Source organism: Macrosteles quadrilineatus, unplaced genomic scaffold (assembly GCF_028750875.1).
Source record: "Macrosteles quadrilineatus isolate MER2022 unplaced genomic scaffold, UCM_ALF_1.0 Scaffold_9__3_contigs__length_116548681, whole genome shotgun sequence".
In the NCBI taxonomy this organism is placed as follows: Eukaryota; Metazoa; Arthropoda; class Insecta; order Hemiptera; family Cicadellidae; genus Macrosteles; species Macrosteles quadrilineatus.
Genome location: NW_026542602.1, coordinates 97745108 through 97761029, shown reverse-complemented (window position 1 = coordinate 97761029; position 15922 = coordinate 97745108). Strand labels below are relative to the sequence as shown.

The following is a 15922-nucleotide window of genomic DNA, read 5'->3' as shown; positions in this document are numbered from 1 at the left end:
ATGTAATATTCTTATTCTTATTCTTAATGGGTATGAAAATAGACATTTTTAGATATTCCTTAAGAAAGAAAGAGTTGTCCATTACATTAGGCCTAATGAAAAACTAATTGTCTTTTCTAGATACATTGAAATGTCAGACATCATCGTTTCCTGCAATCGGTGTACTTCTACATTATAAAAAGAAATACAGTAACGTCTCAAGCCTTTTGGAACAATATGAAAGTTATTCCTCAGCTACCAGCACTAAAAAATCTCTCAAAAGTGGAAAATTGGTCGTTAACACGTATAGTACCTTTGGAAAATATTATATGAAAGATTGGTTCAGCTAAAAGTGGTGTAAGTCATGTAGGGGGTTTTGTTTGCTCAAGATATAGCCTAGTCGAAATTGCAAATCATCTTCCTCTAGGACTTTCCGAAGCAGGCATAATAGTATTGATATGTTATAGTAACTGGGTAGAGAATATTAATAAACATTCCACATCTGCAAATTAAATATGCATATGAAACATTGGTTCAGCTAAAAGTGGTGCAAGCCATGTAGGTGGTTTTGTTTGATCAAGATATAGCCTAGTCAAAACTGCAAATCATCTTCCTCTAGGACTTTCCGAAGCAGGCATAATAGTATTGATATGATATAGTAACTGGGTAGAGAATATCAATAAACATTCCACATCTGCAAATGCATGTTTGATAATTAAAATATTTAACACTTTTAAGACAATTGACGATTATGCACTGTCACACTTCTTAGGTCGTGTATGGAATAAATGCATTTAATTTATATTTAGACCTGTTTTACGATTGCTTTGGTTTTCACAATACACCTTTATTTGTCAATATCATACAGCTATTCATTGAAACATATATGTTTTTGTAAGTCAGAATATTCAATACTAAAAACAGAATTACTGTATACACAAATCAGGTCAAACTTTAAAATACATTTTTTATAGTAACCAAAACAAAATGCATTTTTCTCAATGTAATTCATTTAGGCTCCATGGCAAGAAATAGTTTATTGATCAATATGAAGCAACTGTTTCATGAAGAATTGTCTGTAGCTTCATTTAAATGGTTTCAACTAACAGCTGTAGGAATGTTATTATTATTTATTGCCTTCTCTGCACAAATGTAAACAATCTGCACAAATGTAAACAAAATAAATGTTGAATATTTAAGGTTTTCAGAATTTTTCACCGAAACAAATATTATACTTAAGCATAATATATAAGGTACCAAATAGAAACTCTCCTGGTTATTTTGGTGGTGGAACCACTTTGATCGGTAAAAGAATCACAGAGAAATTGGTGAACATACATAGAAAAAAAAAACATCGCCACAAACAAATTGAGAACCTCCTCCTTTTGTTGGTAGTGGGGAAGTCGGTTAAAAAGGTTTTTCTTTTTGCATGTTGTTCTGACTAGGTACTATAAGAATCTCTATGTTGTTATTCTGACAATTTTTTAGTTTAAGCTGGCTTTGTTTACGAATCTTGTTTTGTTTTATGTATTTCCTAATCAGAGAACTGGATCAGATTGCAGATCCTGAAAAGTCGTAAAAACATGGTCTTACTAATCATGATAGCAAATGTCCGCAATAACCCCTCAGAAATTTTAAACCCGCCGTCATTGAAAGTGGACTTTTTGCACAACACAGGGAGTTAATAAGATTATTGACTCAAGGGGAATACTAAAAAACGTACGCCAAAAAAGAAGATTCTATTATATCTTTTACTAAAAGAGAAATCTATACTATTATAAATACCCCCGCCGCAGCAAACCTGCAGACTAAGCGAATTTCCATTTCACTGATTGGATTTACACTGAAATGTCTACTTAAAAATATAACATTTATTCTTGATTTAAATAGAATTAGTTTAACAAGTACTTATGTTTGCTGCATCAGGGAGGGTTAAACTGTTTTTTTTTTTTGTTTTTTTTTGTAAAATGTGAATAGTTAGTAAGAAATAAAAACATTTTCCAAATTTGATCAAAATATGTTCACAAACAAGCAAACTACAACAGTTTACTTATTCTCCATAAGAATAACATGGGAATTTTAAATTTAAATTTTTTTGGAATTTTCTCCGTAACCATTAGGCGCATAATAACGCTTCAATATACTAAATTATTTGTTTTTTTAAGCTCTACAAAATGGTTTGGAAAGAGATTGCTAAATTTTATGTTTTTTGGGTCAAAAATGGGAAAAACCTATTTTTACCCCATAAAACCACCCGTAAACCCCCGTTCCCATGGTCCGATCATGCTGGATCGCGAACTCGTTCGAATAAACGTACGTTTACACGTTTGTACCAAATTTCATCAAAATCGGATCATTTTTGCTCGAGTTATCGTGCTGACGGACATATATATATATATATATATATAAATATATATATATATATATATATATATATATGAATTTGAACGGATGGTGTTTTTGGCCTCTAGGGACCTCAAAACGAAAAAAAAAATCGGTCCCGCGTCCAGGTCTTACCATGAGTACAACGGTAATAGCTTATTCCCTATATGGGAAATTCGCTAAAAAGAGGTGGTTGCTGTATGTGTGTATGTGTGTATGGGAAAAGTAAACTCGAAAAATACTGGTCGGATTGGGCTGAAATTTGGCATGATGATAGCTCACATTCCCGATTAACATATAGGCATATTCTTATTTCAAAAATCCTTTCGGGCTCCGCCCCAGTGGCTCTGGAGTTTCCCATGTTAACCTTATGAGAAATGGAATTATTGAATCTTAACAGCTGTTTCAATTAAACAAGTTGGTTCTGTTCTATGATGTTCAATAGCATTAAAGTTACAAGGATTACCAACAGGGTGCAGCACTATTATTTCTTTTACATTTATGACAACAGCTATTTTGCGACCAAAAGGTGAGTGAGCGTAGCGAACGAACTTCAACCTGGAGGCGAGTTAGCGTAGCGAACGAGCTAACCTGAAGGCAAGTGAGCGCAGCGAACGAGCTCCAACCTAAAGGTGAGTGAGCGTAGCGAACGAGCTCCAACCTAAAGGTGAGTGAGCGTAGCGAACGAGCTCCAACCTAAAGGTGAGTGAGCGTAGCGAACGAGCTCCAACCTAAAGGTGAGTGAGCGTAGCGAACAAACTTCAACCAGGACGTGATTGAGCCATGCGAACGAGATAATCTTGAAAATTAAGAAGTTAAACGGGGCAAAGCCCGCGGGTTACAGCTAGTACTAGATAACTTTTGCCGTGGGAGAAAGTATAGCGTTTACTTTAAACAGGAATACTTGACCGATTTTGTATTACACTACTTTTGCCAACAGGGAAATAAAAGATAAACTTTCCACGGTATGGAAATACTGTATAGGTGGTTTTTATTTCAAGGAAAATACTAGACACATTTTACTGACAATAAAATATTGTCATTATAGTTATTTTTGTCGTTAAACGGAGAACTTAGGTGTTAATTCCACTATAAATGCCACCACTTATACGAGCAAAGATTTAAGAAATGTTCATACATAAATTATAAAATTGTATACCTTATCAAATATATAGGCAATTATTTAACAAGTTTTCGTTAAATCATTCAAATATTACGAATACATCAAAGAGCGGTGACAGACGATGAGCCTAAAACACCAACGGTTCTTTGTCAAGGAAAGATTACCCGATAAAAAGTTCAAAAGACGCAGATCAAAGAGTAGTTACTTACTGTGAGAGGGTTGTGTGGTTGTAGTGAAACTGACGGCATTAGACCAAGACAACGGTATCAAATATTCAGTGCAGAGCTGCCATTGGTTGGGGATTCGATACTCAAACAGTGAACAGGCCGTCGATCTAACGATGACCTAATCACATGTTTTTTACAACTTTGGGAGAAAATTACTCAACTTTTGTCAAACAAAATAAAACTAGAGGTAGTCCAGTGGTCGAAAACTCGACCAAAAATATGTAATGTACAGACTTCTCTATTTTCACCCCACGCTGTAAATAAAATATGTGATAGGGATTTCATTTGAAAGTGTCTTGAAAAAAGCATTTTGTTTCAAGAGCTGTAAAACAATTTTGCCAATGTGGCAACATGATGTGAATGTCGTTGTATCACGTTGTGTGGCTTTGGACCGGAAGTGTTTCCCATAGCAAAATCTGCGTTCTAAGTTCATAAGTTCAGTGCCTGAGCCACAAAACCCCGGAGGCACATCTCTTACGCACATTTAAAACTATCTATTAAATTTGGTACACAATCTCTGAATGTACGCCCACTGGACCGTGATGTTAAACGAAACTTGAATGGAATGTAAATTAAGGTTTTTTTAATGTGATGTCTTTGGGAATGTTTTTACAGGTTTGCGAACGGTTATTAAAGTTTAACCTGCGAAACTGTTACAAAATCATTAAGTCTAGATTCAAGATTATAAGTCTAGACATTTCATAGAGATTCATAGAAAATCGTTACGAATACGTCGCATAGGTGGCCAGGCGATTCAGGATACAACTTTGAAACTAGAGATTATACAAATTCCCACTACCTCTTTTGGATTTATTAAGACAACATATCGTGCCTAATGGAGCGTTGATGGTAAACACGTTTTATTAGGGTACTTCTAGAATAAATAAAACCAGCTGGCCCCTTATCTCAACAAACCTACACGCAGGTCCCTTTAAGGTTTTGGCACTAGCAAGGTAAATTTCAAAGAAGAATTAGTTGGACCAAAAGAAGTTCAACCTCAACCAGTTGCTGAGTTAGGTTACACACCTAAAAACGGGAAGGTTTACGGTTTGGCCATAAAACAATCAATAGCCCTTGAAAAAACTGGACCCAACTGTCTTTGAATGGTTTCCGATGGTTATGATCAAAGAGTCCTAGTAAAACTGTTACATTGGGTTAATTTAAGACTAGCTACATCCTCAACTTATGTAGTTAAATAACCACGTTTACAGAAATTGACCAGTCCCCCGAACACGGTAGCTATAACTTATACGTCTATATAAGTCGTAGTATCGCTGGTTCTAGACTGGTGCCATGCACTATCACTGTGGTCAAGTATCCTGTCCCTCACTTGCAATAGAGTAGACTGCAGGAGATGAAGAAGTTAAACTAACATAATTTCTTCTTCTAGAGTCCTCTCTAGTACGTAATTTCTTCAATAACTCTGAAGGCCTACTTACTCTGTCCCTCACTCGCACAGTGCCAGGATGCTGCTCGGTCAGCCACTTGACCATGTCGCGATGACCGTAGTACACAGCCTTGTGCAGCAGCCCAGTCCCCGAGGAGTCTTTGCTGAGTGCCAGGGCAGACAGCTTCTTGCGGGTGAAGGAGCCGTCGCTGCTGGGTTTCAGAAGAGTCTGAAGATCCGTTAGGTGACCCTTAACAGCTGCTTCGTGCAACATGTCGATCCTCGCCTTAAACACATTAAACACATATAAACTGTGGCAAGTCTGAAATTTTGAGATACTAGTTGTGGAATGTGATTTTTTAAGGACATTTCCTAAAAGAACTCTTCATTCTTGTACTTTTGCGTTATTGGTTTTCCATGGCTTCAGGTGGAGATTCCTGTCAGACACTTCAACCTTACTGAAGAGGCTTCCTCAGCCTAGCCACTGAGGATGCCTCTTCTAAAGGCAATCGCCTGAAAGAAACTAATGTTGCGGTTGATGTCAAAACCCATTATGGGGCCTAGAAGAAAGGTTTAGTTGCTTATTTTCACACCTTCATAAATACTCATCATTTTTTGTGAGAGAGTCCACGCTACAATTTAATTTTTGTACAAACATTTTTGACAGTTTATAGATAAACTGACAACTAAGAATCATGAGCTACAATACCCTGATTTTTATTTAAGGTTATATAGAAATTTGTTAGCCGTAAACAATCAACCATGGTACCCTACTGTGATTCCATTACTTATACTGATAGCTCGAGTTGGAATTGAAACTTCTTTACTTATGAAGCAAAACACATCTTGGTTTTATACCTTGTAGGACACGCAATATATTCATAGAACAGGGGTGACCGTAATTTGATCCGTACGTAACTCCAATACCAACTCTTAGAATTAGGCCTACTGTCTGTTTATTGAAAGGCTGCAAAGAACATTTTGAATCCCCCCCCAAGCACCGTAGGAAAGCCCAAATACGTCTTGACTCACCAGATAAGACGGCACAGTCTTGAGGAAAGCTCTGACCTTGATGTCAGCAGCATACTCTCCTAGCAGCTTGTGACCCAACCCTTGTACGACCACCGCCTCTAGCCTCTCCACATCTCCTCCTCGCAACCACTGACGAATCACACTTGGATGAGGCACCACCTCTGTAAATATTGCCTCAATTAACACACATCCAGATACACAGTTAAACTCAATAAGAGTTCCCCTTCATTATTGCATCACGATTCTACTGTATTTCTCGCAATCACTATAATCGTTCTCTACCTACATTTCACCTTTATCTTCTTCATATCAAGACCCTGTTTATCTCCATCAAACCACAGACAAGGGAAACCATTCTTTTCCTCCACAACAATCCTCTTTTAAGACCCTTTTTATCTGCATCAAGGCCGATTATACACATATGTGATATTGTCAAAACCTATTGATTAATCATTTGTAGCAAGAATTAAAGGCTCGTTGTATTGCGTAATGACAGTTTAAGGATGGGTTTGTAATGACAGCAGGCCATTCATTGACTCATTTATTATTTGTTCGATCTCTGAAAACGTTATACTCTTACTAGTAGCAAGGTTCTTATATTGAAAGTCTTGCTTAAAATACTATACGTGATGTTAATTTGTTACAGATAGTTCATGTTTTGTCACTATAGTTATCACTGTGTTTAGTCCAGTCAATCCGTTGTAAAAATCAACCATACGTGGACAAAAATGGCGTCCAAGGAATTTTGTCTGAAACTTATGTTTTTTGGGGCGCTGAATCCGAATCTGAAGTTGTCCAACAAATATTTCTTGAGCGTTCCGAGATATTCGCAAAAAATAGCAAAATTTTAGCATTTTTTCGGCGTTTATATTATAAGTCGAAAACTATGAATTCTAGCGGCATTTACCCTCGTACAAAATGGAAGGTGACAAAATTTCCTTCAAAATACACTATTCACACTAGAAAATCGATTAGAAATACTCTCCGCTAGAGTGCATTGAAAATTGGTTATTTTGCTGAATTTAAAAAATGTCAAGCTTTTGTTCTGATTTTAATTATTATCAGCAAACACCCACACCCTTCCCTTATAACTATCTCAACCCGAATTCCCCCATCAAAACACCACATTAATTTTATCATTACATTACATTTGAACGCTTTCAGTACAACTTACCCCTCGCTTTGCCAAACACTTCAAGCACAGGCTTGACCGATGTGAATGAGCAAAAGACAGGTTAAAAGAGGCCGCAAACCTCTTAAAAATTAATGATGCAATCTACCAAAAGGTCGACGTTAGGTAGTACAGTAATAGGATCACAGTTTAGAGCCCTTACGAAACTAATAAAAATGCCACAGGCTTAGATAAACATAAAATTAATAGTATATTTGATCCCTAGGGTGTAACGTGACTCTTTTCGATCGAGCTCAAGTTTTACGACGGAGGTGAAGCCAAGGTCGGAAAATGAGCGAGGGATGAAAAGACACTTTTTACCCGTGTGATGAACTATATTTTTCGTCATGCATCATTGGGTGAAGTGAATAATGATCAATCAATTACTTAACAAACTAATAAAAAACTAACATAGGCTACATCTCATGTAAAGATATGATAACCTCTCAAAACAACTTTTAACTTGATTTTAATTTTCCTAACTCATAAAAGCAGCTGTTTAGTATATGATTAAATCATTTCGCCTATAACGATTGTGTTAGTGTACATTATACATACAGTACTATCGATATGTCAAACTACTGAATGGACAAGAATGCAACAATAAGCCACAATGGTGAAATCAATCGATACATAATTCCAAAACATGCGATTGCTTACAATCGAAGTTAGCAACTGAGTTTATGACAGCTGACATTTACTCCCTAGGAACTAAAAAGGATTTTTACTCCCTAGGGAGTAAACGAGCTACGAGCTACTTTTGACCCGAGACGCATGTACTAAAAACGGCTGTTATCGCTTCAACATGACGAAAAATATCGTTAACAGGTAGTACTGTTGTAAATCTTGACTGTAATTTGATATTTGTATTTTAATAATTAGCTTTGTTTCATTTAAGACCAGTGACGCCACTCATCTATGTTTGTGGCCCATACCGTTATGTGTTCTAATACCCGTCCTTTTAGTATTTATTTTACATCTTCTGGGAATGTTTTATCCATACTAGAGAACGTGAAAAGTCAAGTCCTAGGTCATTGTTCTGTCACACACTTGACAAATAGTGAGAAGCAGGTCGCCGGCTAACCTTGTCCTGATCCCCAGGAAACATGATCGATCTCATCAAGTGTATTGAAATGTCCTTATTGTGTCTCACTTTGGCTACATTTATCATATCGAAGTAGAAGTTACTGAATCAATTAATGGGAGGGGTTTTTCTAATACAAAAACCGTTTTCCTCTGAGATACCTAATTTTTAACTAGATGGACCTTGAGGTGATTTAAGGAATGCCTTCCTCACGTCCTCACAATTAATTACTTGTGATCTAGTCATCACTTATGTGAATACTTGGTTTTACATTTGAATCGTTAAATTAGAATATTTTACCATTAGTTCATAAAATTGTAATTTTAGTTGAATCTGAGTGATTGGATGATTTTATTTATTCATGCCTAAGATTTCATCCTATAAACTTATCAGGTATATCATCACTGCTGTTTTAACAAGGGGACAACAAATATGTGACTGGTTTTAACTTGTTTTAATTTATACTAAGATGCAATCTCCAAATATATATCAACGATAACAGCCTCTAGGCCTTGTCTGAGGTAATGTGAAACTGCTTCCGTGCCAAAGTCCAGCACACTAGGATGTGAAAGTATAGCATAAAAGAATATTTCATCACTAGGACGTAAAGTGACTCTTTTCGACCCGAACTCAAGTTTCATGACTGAGGCAAAGCGGAGGTCGGAAAATAAGCGATGAACTATATTTTTCTTCATATTGCATCATTATTTAAACTTGTTTTTAATTTTGCTAATGAAAAAAAAACAGCTGTTTAGCATTGATTAAAAGCAGTTAATCAAAAGCAGCGGCTATTGCATATATTACGATAGTTTTAATTTACATAATAATATCGATACGTCAAACAAGAATGCAACAATAAGCTAAAACCGATTGAATTAATCTATACATAATTTTTACACACGATTTTTTAATCGAAGTTTACAACTGAATATAACCCCTAGACTAGAGGCCCTAGAGAGTAAAGGAGCTACGGTACTTTGGACCCGCAACGCACCAACGCACGTAATCAAAACGGCTGATTTGCTGCAGTTTGACAAAATAGTATTTACACAATTAACTATTGTGTAAAGATAGTCTTTACGACACGAGTATAAAACACTTCTACGAGTGTCGTAAAGGCTAATTTACGTGAGTTGCTAAACTACTTTACCTACGATCGTTTATTTAATTACGTTTGTAAAACATCATTATCTATATTCTCTTTCTGTTTACTATTTTCAGAGAATGCACTGCTAGCGAATTATTGTTACTCTAAATATTGTTTTAGGTACAAGTAGACAACTATTACAAGTGTTTTAGCAATACCGCAATGCAATACTGTATTGAACAATTTTGCTTCACATAAATATTTAAATAAAAAAAAACAAATTTTTATTATTATTATTATTGGTTAAGGATAATCATTAAAACGTGTTGTACACATCATATTTTCTCGTAACGTTTCTTTAATTAAGGGAGTAAAAGATTATTATAAACTGTTTAATCCCTTACTTCTATGTCGTTTATTTCACTAGAACTATCTGACGATTTCAAAAAAATTCTGCAACTGTTGGTTGGCAAATTGTAGTTCAATTTTTAGGTAAAGAAAAGAATGTGTGTGTTTCTAGCGGAAGTTGGCAGATCAACAATTGAATTTGTCGTTATCAGGTAATAAGTTGGTGATGGAAGCATTACAATTTTATTCTTTTATCTCAATCCTTGAACCTCATTGGTCCGTGACTTTACCACACTAGTGTTGTAAAGTGAAAACAAACACAATGTTGAAAAGTAAGTAAAAACAATGTGGTAAAGTGAATCGTTTCAATTCTAAGAACTGAATTGAAATAGGATATTTCATCACTAGGGCCTAAAGTGACTCTTTTCGACCCGAGCTCAAGTCTTATGATCGAGGCGAAGCCGAGGTCAGAAAATAAGCGAGGCTTGAAAAGACTTTTAGCCCATGGGATCGGCTATATTTTTGTCTTATTGGACCAGTATTTTAGCAAACTATGTAAAAGAAGTTTTCGTTAAAAGATAACCACTCAAAACTGCTTCTAACTTGTTTTAAATAATTTGCTAATGGAAACAAGCAGCTGTTTGGTAAGTGATTCAATCGTTTCGTCTACTACGATCGTTTCATCGTATCGATAAGTCGAACTATTTACTATAATCGATTAAACAATTGATATACTTACGATACATATGATTGTTTACGTTCATAATTTACAACCGAGTTGACAACAGCTAAATTCCACTCCCTAAAGAGTAAAAATTCTGCTTTAGACCGTATTCAAAACGGCTGTTTTGCTGCAGTACGACGAAAAAGCAATTTAGTTAAAAAAAACTGTCGAAAGTAAAAATACCCCCGCCGCAGCAAACCTGCAGACTAAGCGAATTTCCATTTGACTGATTGGATTTACACTGAAATGTCTACTTAAAAATATAACATTTATTCCCTATTTAAATAGAATTAGTTTAACAAGTACTTAGGTTTGCTGCATCAGGGAGGGTAAAACTGTTCTTTTTTTGTAAAATGTTAATAGTTAGTAAGAAATAAAAATATTTTTCAAATTTGATCAAAATATGTTCATAAACAAGCAAACTACAACAGTTTACTTATTCTCCATAAGAATAACATTGGAATTTTAAATTTACAATTTTTTGGAATTTTCTCCGTAACCATTAGGCGCATAATAACGCTTCAATATACTAAATTATTTGTTTTTTTAAGCTCTACAAAATGGTTTGAAAAGAAATTGCTAAATTTTATGTTTTTTGGGTAAAAAATAGGAAAAACCTATTTTTACCCCATAAAACCCCCCGTAAACCCCCGTTCCCATGGTCCGATCATGCTGGATTGCGAACTCGTTCGAATAAACGTAGGTTTACACGTTTGTACCAAATTTCATCAAAATCGGATCATTTTTGCTCGAGTTATCGTGCTAACGGACACATATATATATATATAAATATATAAATATATATATATATATATATATATATATGAATTTGAACGGATGGTGTTTTTGGCCTCTAGGGACCTCAAAACGAAAAAAAAAATCGGTCCCGCGTCCAGGTCTTACCATGAGTACTACGGTAATAGCTTATTCCCTATATGGGAAATTCGCTAAAATGGATAGCAGCTGATTGACCTACCTGATGGAGGACTAGAGTGGACATACAGACCCTGTGCTTGGTTGGTCTTTCTGCTACGAGCTCTCATGGTCCCCCGGCCTCCAGGGGTGTGAAGTCAGCGTCCGGGGACAGTCTTGGAGGCATCGTCACTGGAAACGTTGAAGGATTTGAAACTTTCCGTGTACCATGTGAAAAGTGACTGGTAGATCAGTGTATCATGCCACTTTTGGGCCAAAAAGTATGACTAGAGGAGAAACCACTATAAAATCTCTTGATCCATAACAACAATTTGGTACAATGGTACATACAGTAATTAGTTTGGAATTCATTAGTTTTGTGACAAAATAGTGATTTTAATAAAAATGGCGTGAGTAAACTTAATATCATTGTTGTAGAATTAGCTGTGTCGTTATAAAGAATTAATGTGTTTTAATTCATCCAGAAAAAAATACAGATTGTTTTATTTTTATTGATACAGTAACTTATACTGTTTTTGTTTGAGAGTGGCGTGACGTTATCTACTAACATTTTTAAGTATAAGTTGTCCAAAAGTGTGTGAAACGAAAACTCATTTGTCATTTGTTTATCAATGGTATTTATTAATCGAAATCTTCCTTTAACTCTCTTTAAACTCTTTGCCATAAGGAACATTATAGCATTTGATATGAACTGCTTTTATATTCCAGACATACAATCTATATTGACCAGCTTCAGCAAAACGTTTCTTTAAAAACAACATAATGTAATTATGCTTACAGTTATGTAATTATGCTGTCATTAGCCAGTCATACAATTCCTACCATTATTATAGTAGTTTACTTAACTGTTACTGGTTATATTATTAAATAATCAACATAAATGATTTTATGGGTTTAATAGTTCTAGTCTAATATCCCAGAAATTATTAGAAAAGCTAGATCCTAACATTTTATTTCTTATTTTTATGGACTATGTAAGTACGGTAGATTATATTTAATTGTTGGGTAAAGCTATAATTGAATATTATAATTATTTCCATTTCCGTACATTATTCCGTTTGCGAGATTTATATTATAAATTATTAGTTATTTGATTACGTCTAAGGTTTCCTGATTCAACAATAACTAACAATAATAATTAACAGGGAACTCTTAAAAGTCTACATTTATCTCATATAAAACTGCGTAGGGGTATGAATAGTTAAATACATAATTCTTTCCTGCATATGCATAAACTGCAACACCAAAAATAATGCATATTAATTTGTAAACTCGTCACTAAAAGTTTTATACAGATGGCAACCTATCCATGAAAGCAACGAATTCATAGAAATTTTTTTTATATTCTAAAATCATTTTTCTTCAAAGTTCCATGTAACACACTGCGTTAATGTTTTAAATACTTTAAGACAATTTCATAAAATAAAAACCTTAGATGCACAATACTCTGTACTGTCAAAAGAAATAAAAATATAAAAAAAAACAAATACAATATTGCGTGTAGCCTATATTAAAATATTTTTAAGATCTCCGTAAGCGTGTTACCTGTTCGGCTCGACAAAGTGTGATGTCCAGTGATGGCAAGGTTGCTACAACACTGACAGACATCACGTGCCATCCACGCTCACACGCGCAGGCCCACGCACACATACTCACACAACGATTTTTTTAATAGCCTTACTTGTACTTTACAACACCCAAAGTGTGTAGAGTATAGAAGATGTGTTGAATTTGTTTGGAACAACGTATAGAAAGAACTGTTACATATAATATTATTACTGTATACTGTAAAAGTATTTTTCCAAAAAAATGTCAACAACGTAAGCATTTTAACGATTGGTAATTTGACGAATAAATAATTCACTAACAGTTTTGATCACAAAAATGTATATTTTGACAGAATTTATTACTTACTACCAATCTATTACTTATACTATATTACTTACTATATCTATTAATTATACTTATTATCTATATATTAATTTGAAACTGTTTTTCTTTGTGACAGCTATTTTGAGAGAACGGGTGGGTGTAGAAACTCGGTAGAGGTGTCCAAAGAAAGGTCTTGGTCTGTAGATGAGCCATCAAAAGAGAAACATGGTGAATTCCCTCGGGGCTCTGCCCCGGTGGCCTTTAAATTCCCATTCCATGTTATTCTTATGGAGGAAAACGGGGTTTTTGTCACAGCTAATTTGAGAGAACGGCTGTGCGTAAAAACTTGGTAGGGGTGTCTAAAGAAAGGTATTGGTCTGTAGGTGAGCCCTCAAAAGAGAAATGAGGTAAATTTCCTTGGGGCTCTGCCCCAGAGGCCTTTAAAGTTCACTCTGCAATTTTGTTTACATTTCGACCATATGGATAATTTTGCACTACTTTTAATGAACCAGCTGTTAATATTAAAATTGTATTCAAAGGTTTACTGAAACTGTCAAAATTAAATGTTTACATTATTATTTATGATTTAAAATGGATTCTCCACTGCATGCCAAGTATTTTATAGTTTCAACAAAATGATGAATTTATGATACGTTTGAAATGTTTTGTTCAAAAATCTATGCTTTATTGCTCTTAGAAAATTTTAAATTATGAAATAAGTGTGACATATCAATTTCGAAGGAATATATCATTATTCCTTATCGGGTTAGCTTATATATATTGTAAGGTTGGCACTTGCCTTCTTTTGCCTACTTTCAATCACCATTTATTTTTTAATTCAAGAAAGAACACCAAGAAATTTATTTATTGGTATAAAGGTTTCGATAATCGGGTTGAAAATTGTTTCATAGATGAGTACGTTGAGGATGAGAGCTGTGTTCAAGTTTTGGAATAGACTAACTACGGAGTATGTTTCATCTATGGTTTTGGTGAAGTAGTTGAACTAATGTCAATTTAGGTATTTACAAAAATGTGTACAGGGTTTTTATTTTGATGTACACATGTAGCTAGGGCGAACAACGCATCTAAACCTCACTACATACAAAGCATTTGGAAACACAACAGTGTCATCGCATCTCACCGCATTTGCATAATTTGTTACCAAGGCTGGACTAGGTTATGGATTTGGTTCCGCAAATGTTCAAGATTTGTGATCAAATTTCCTAAAATTATGGTTCATTCCATCCACGAAATACATGCACAGCTTTATGTGATCGATATGGCCAAGGAAAACTACCCCATAAGTTAACGAATTATCAAGTAAGAACAGGATGATTAAATAATAAATACATGGGTCGATGTGGCAAGAGAAGGAATTAAAATTGCTTGGATCGAAGTAAAAAATGTTACTGCTTTCTGGAGATTCAGATATTTTTATCAAATACAAAAAAAAACTAATTTAATGCTGATAAAATTCTGTATTTTTATGACCAAAGATGAAGATTTACTTATAAATCCGGATACAATCTGAATGATTTTCCTAAAGCAGATGGAATTAGTTGTAGTAATAAATATTTACTCTTTCCGTAACATGATAGACTAATTATATGAACTCATTCTCCCATATAGTGAAAGTGGCTTTGACATGAAACAAACTCATGAACAAACTAACAAAATTGTAAGACTCCTAAAAAACCTTTTGGGCAACCTAAAGCCGATAAAAAGGTAAGAACTGTTGTGTTAAACGAATTCATCAATAACGTTTTTAGGGAATACAATCGTCATACTTATTATTATGCTTATCCTCCCTTCATTTAACTAAGATTTTAATGACTTCACTCTATCTATCGCAGTTAGCTGAATTTACATAAAACCTCAAGATTGACCGTCGATTTCGACGGGGTTCCACTAGTAGAACTTAATTACATAAATACCTAGTTATTTTTGGAACTTTGCACGGTATCTGAAACGATTAAGTATAATAAATGGTAATAAAGGTTTAATAACAACAAGAAATTGGTATGCTGTAAAAGTTTATAGATAAAACTTGTGTTGGCATTCTTAGGCTATGAAACTTCAAAATGTCAAAAATTGTCACGATTCTATGCAGTATCTAGAAAATATTATATTATCAACCAACAATATGTAATGTATTTTTTACACTGTCGGCTACATATAAAAATCACAGTTGTATAAGAATTACGTAATTTCCATTATAGAGTCATGAAATAGTTAATTCACTTCAACTAAGTAAAATTTCAGCAAAAGGTGAACAAATTCCGCTTCTAAGGTGTAGGTGCTTTCGATCCTGGATCTGAAAGACTTTTTTCCATGAAATACATTATATTCAATTATATCTCAAGATAGGGAAATTACATCAATTACCTTCCAGGGACCCCCTAGATGGGTAGAACCCTATGTGAGTTACCTCGTTTGACACCTAGAAGCATCGGTCCACCCATTCGCCAGCTATTGTACGATTGTATATATGTCAAGTGGAAACATGAAGTTCCCTGCGAGAACCAAAAATTAAATACTTCATTTTAATTAGCTACATTACAAATTTTGCCAAA

General features: G+C 34.6%; 1 protein-coding gene across 1 annotated transcript in view; it reads right to left on the bottom strand.

Moving 5' to 3' along the window:
• The window catches only part of LOC129003650 (uncharacterized), a 44690-nt gene extending 33118 nt beyond the window's left edge, over nt 1-11572 (bottom strand). Inside the window, exons 1-3 of the mRNA XM_054431949.1 lie at nt 11521-11572; nt 6131-6289; nt 5151-5384 (exon numbers count right to left, since the gene is read on the bottom strand). Coding sequence (XP_054287924.1) covers nt 5151-5384; nt 6131-6289; nt 11521-11544 — 417 coding nt within the window. The 5' untranslated portion in view covers nt 11545-11572. The remainder of the gene's footprint in view (nt 1-5150; nt 5385-6130; nt 6290-11520) is intronic.
• Nucleotides 11573-15922: the final 4350 nt, after the last annotated feature.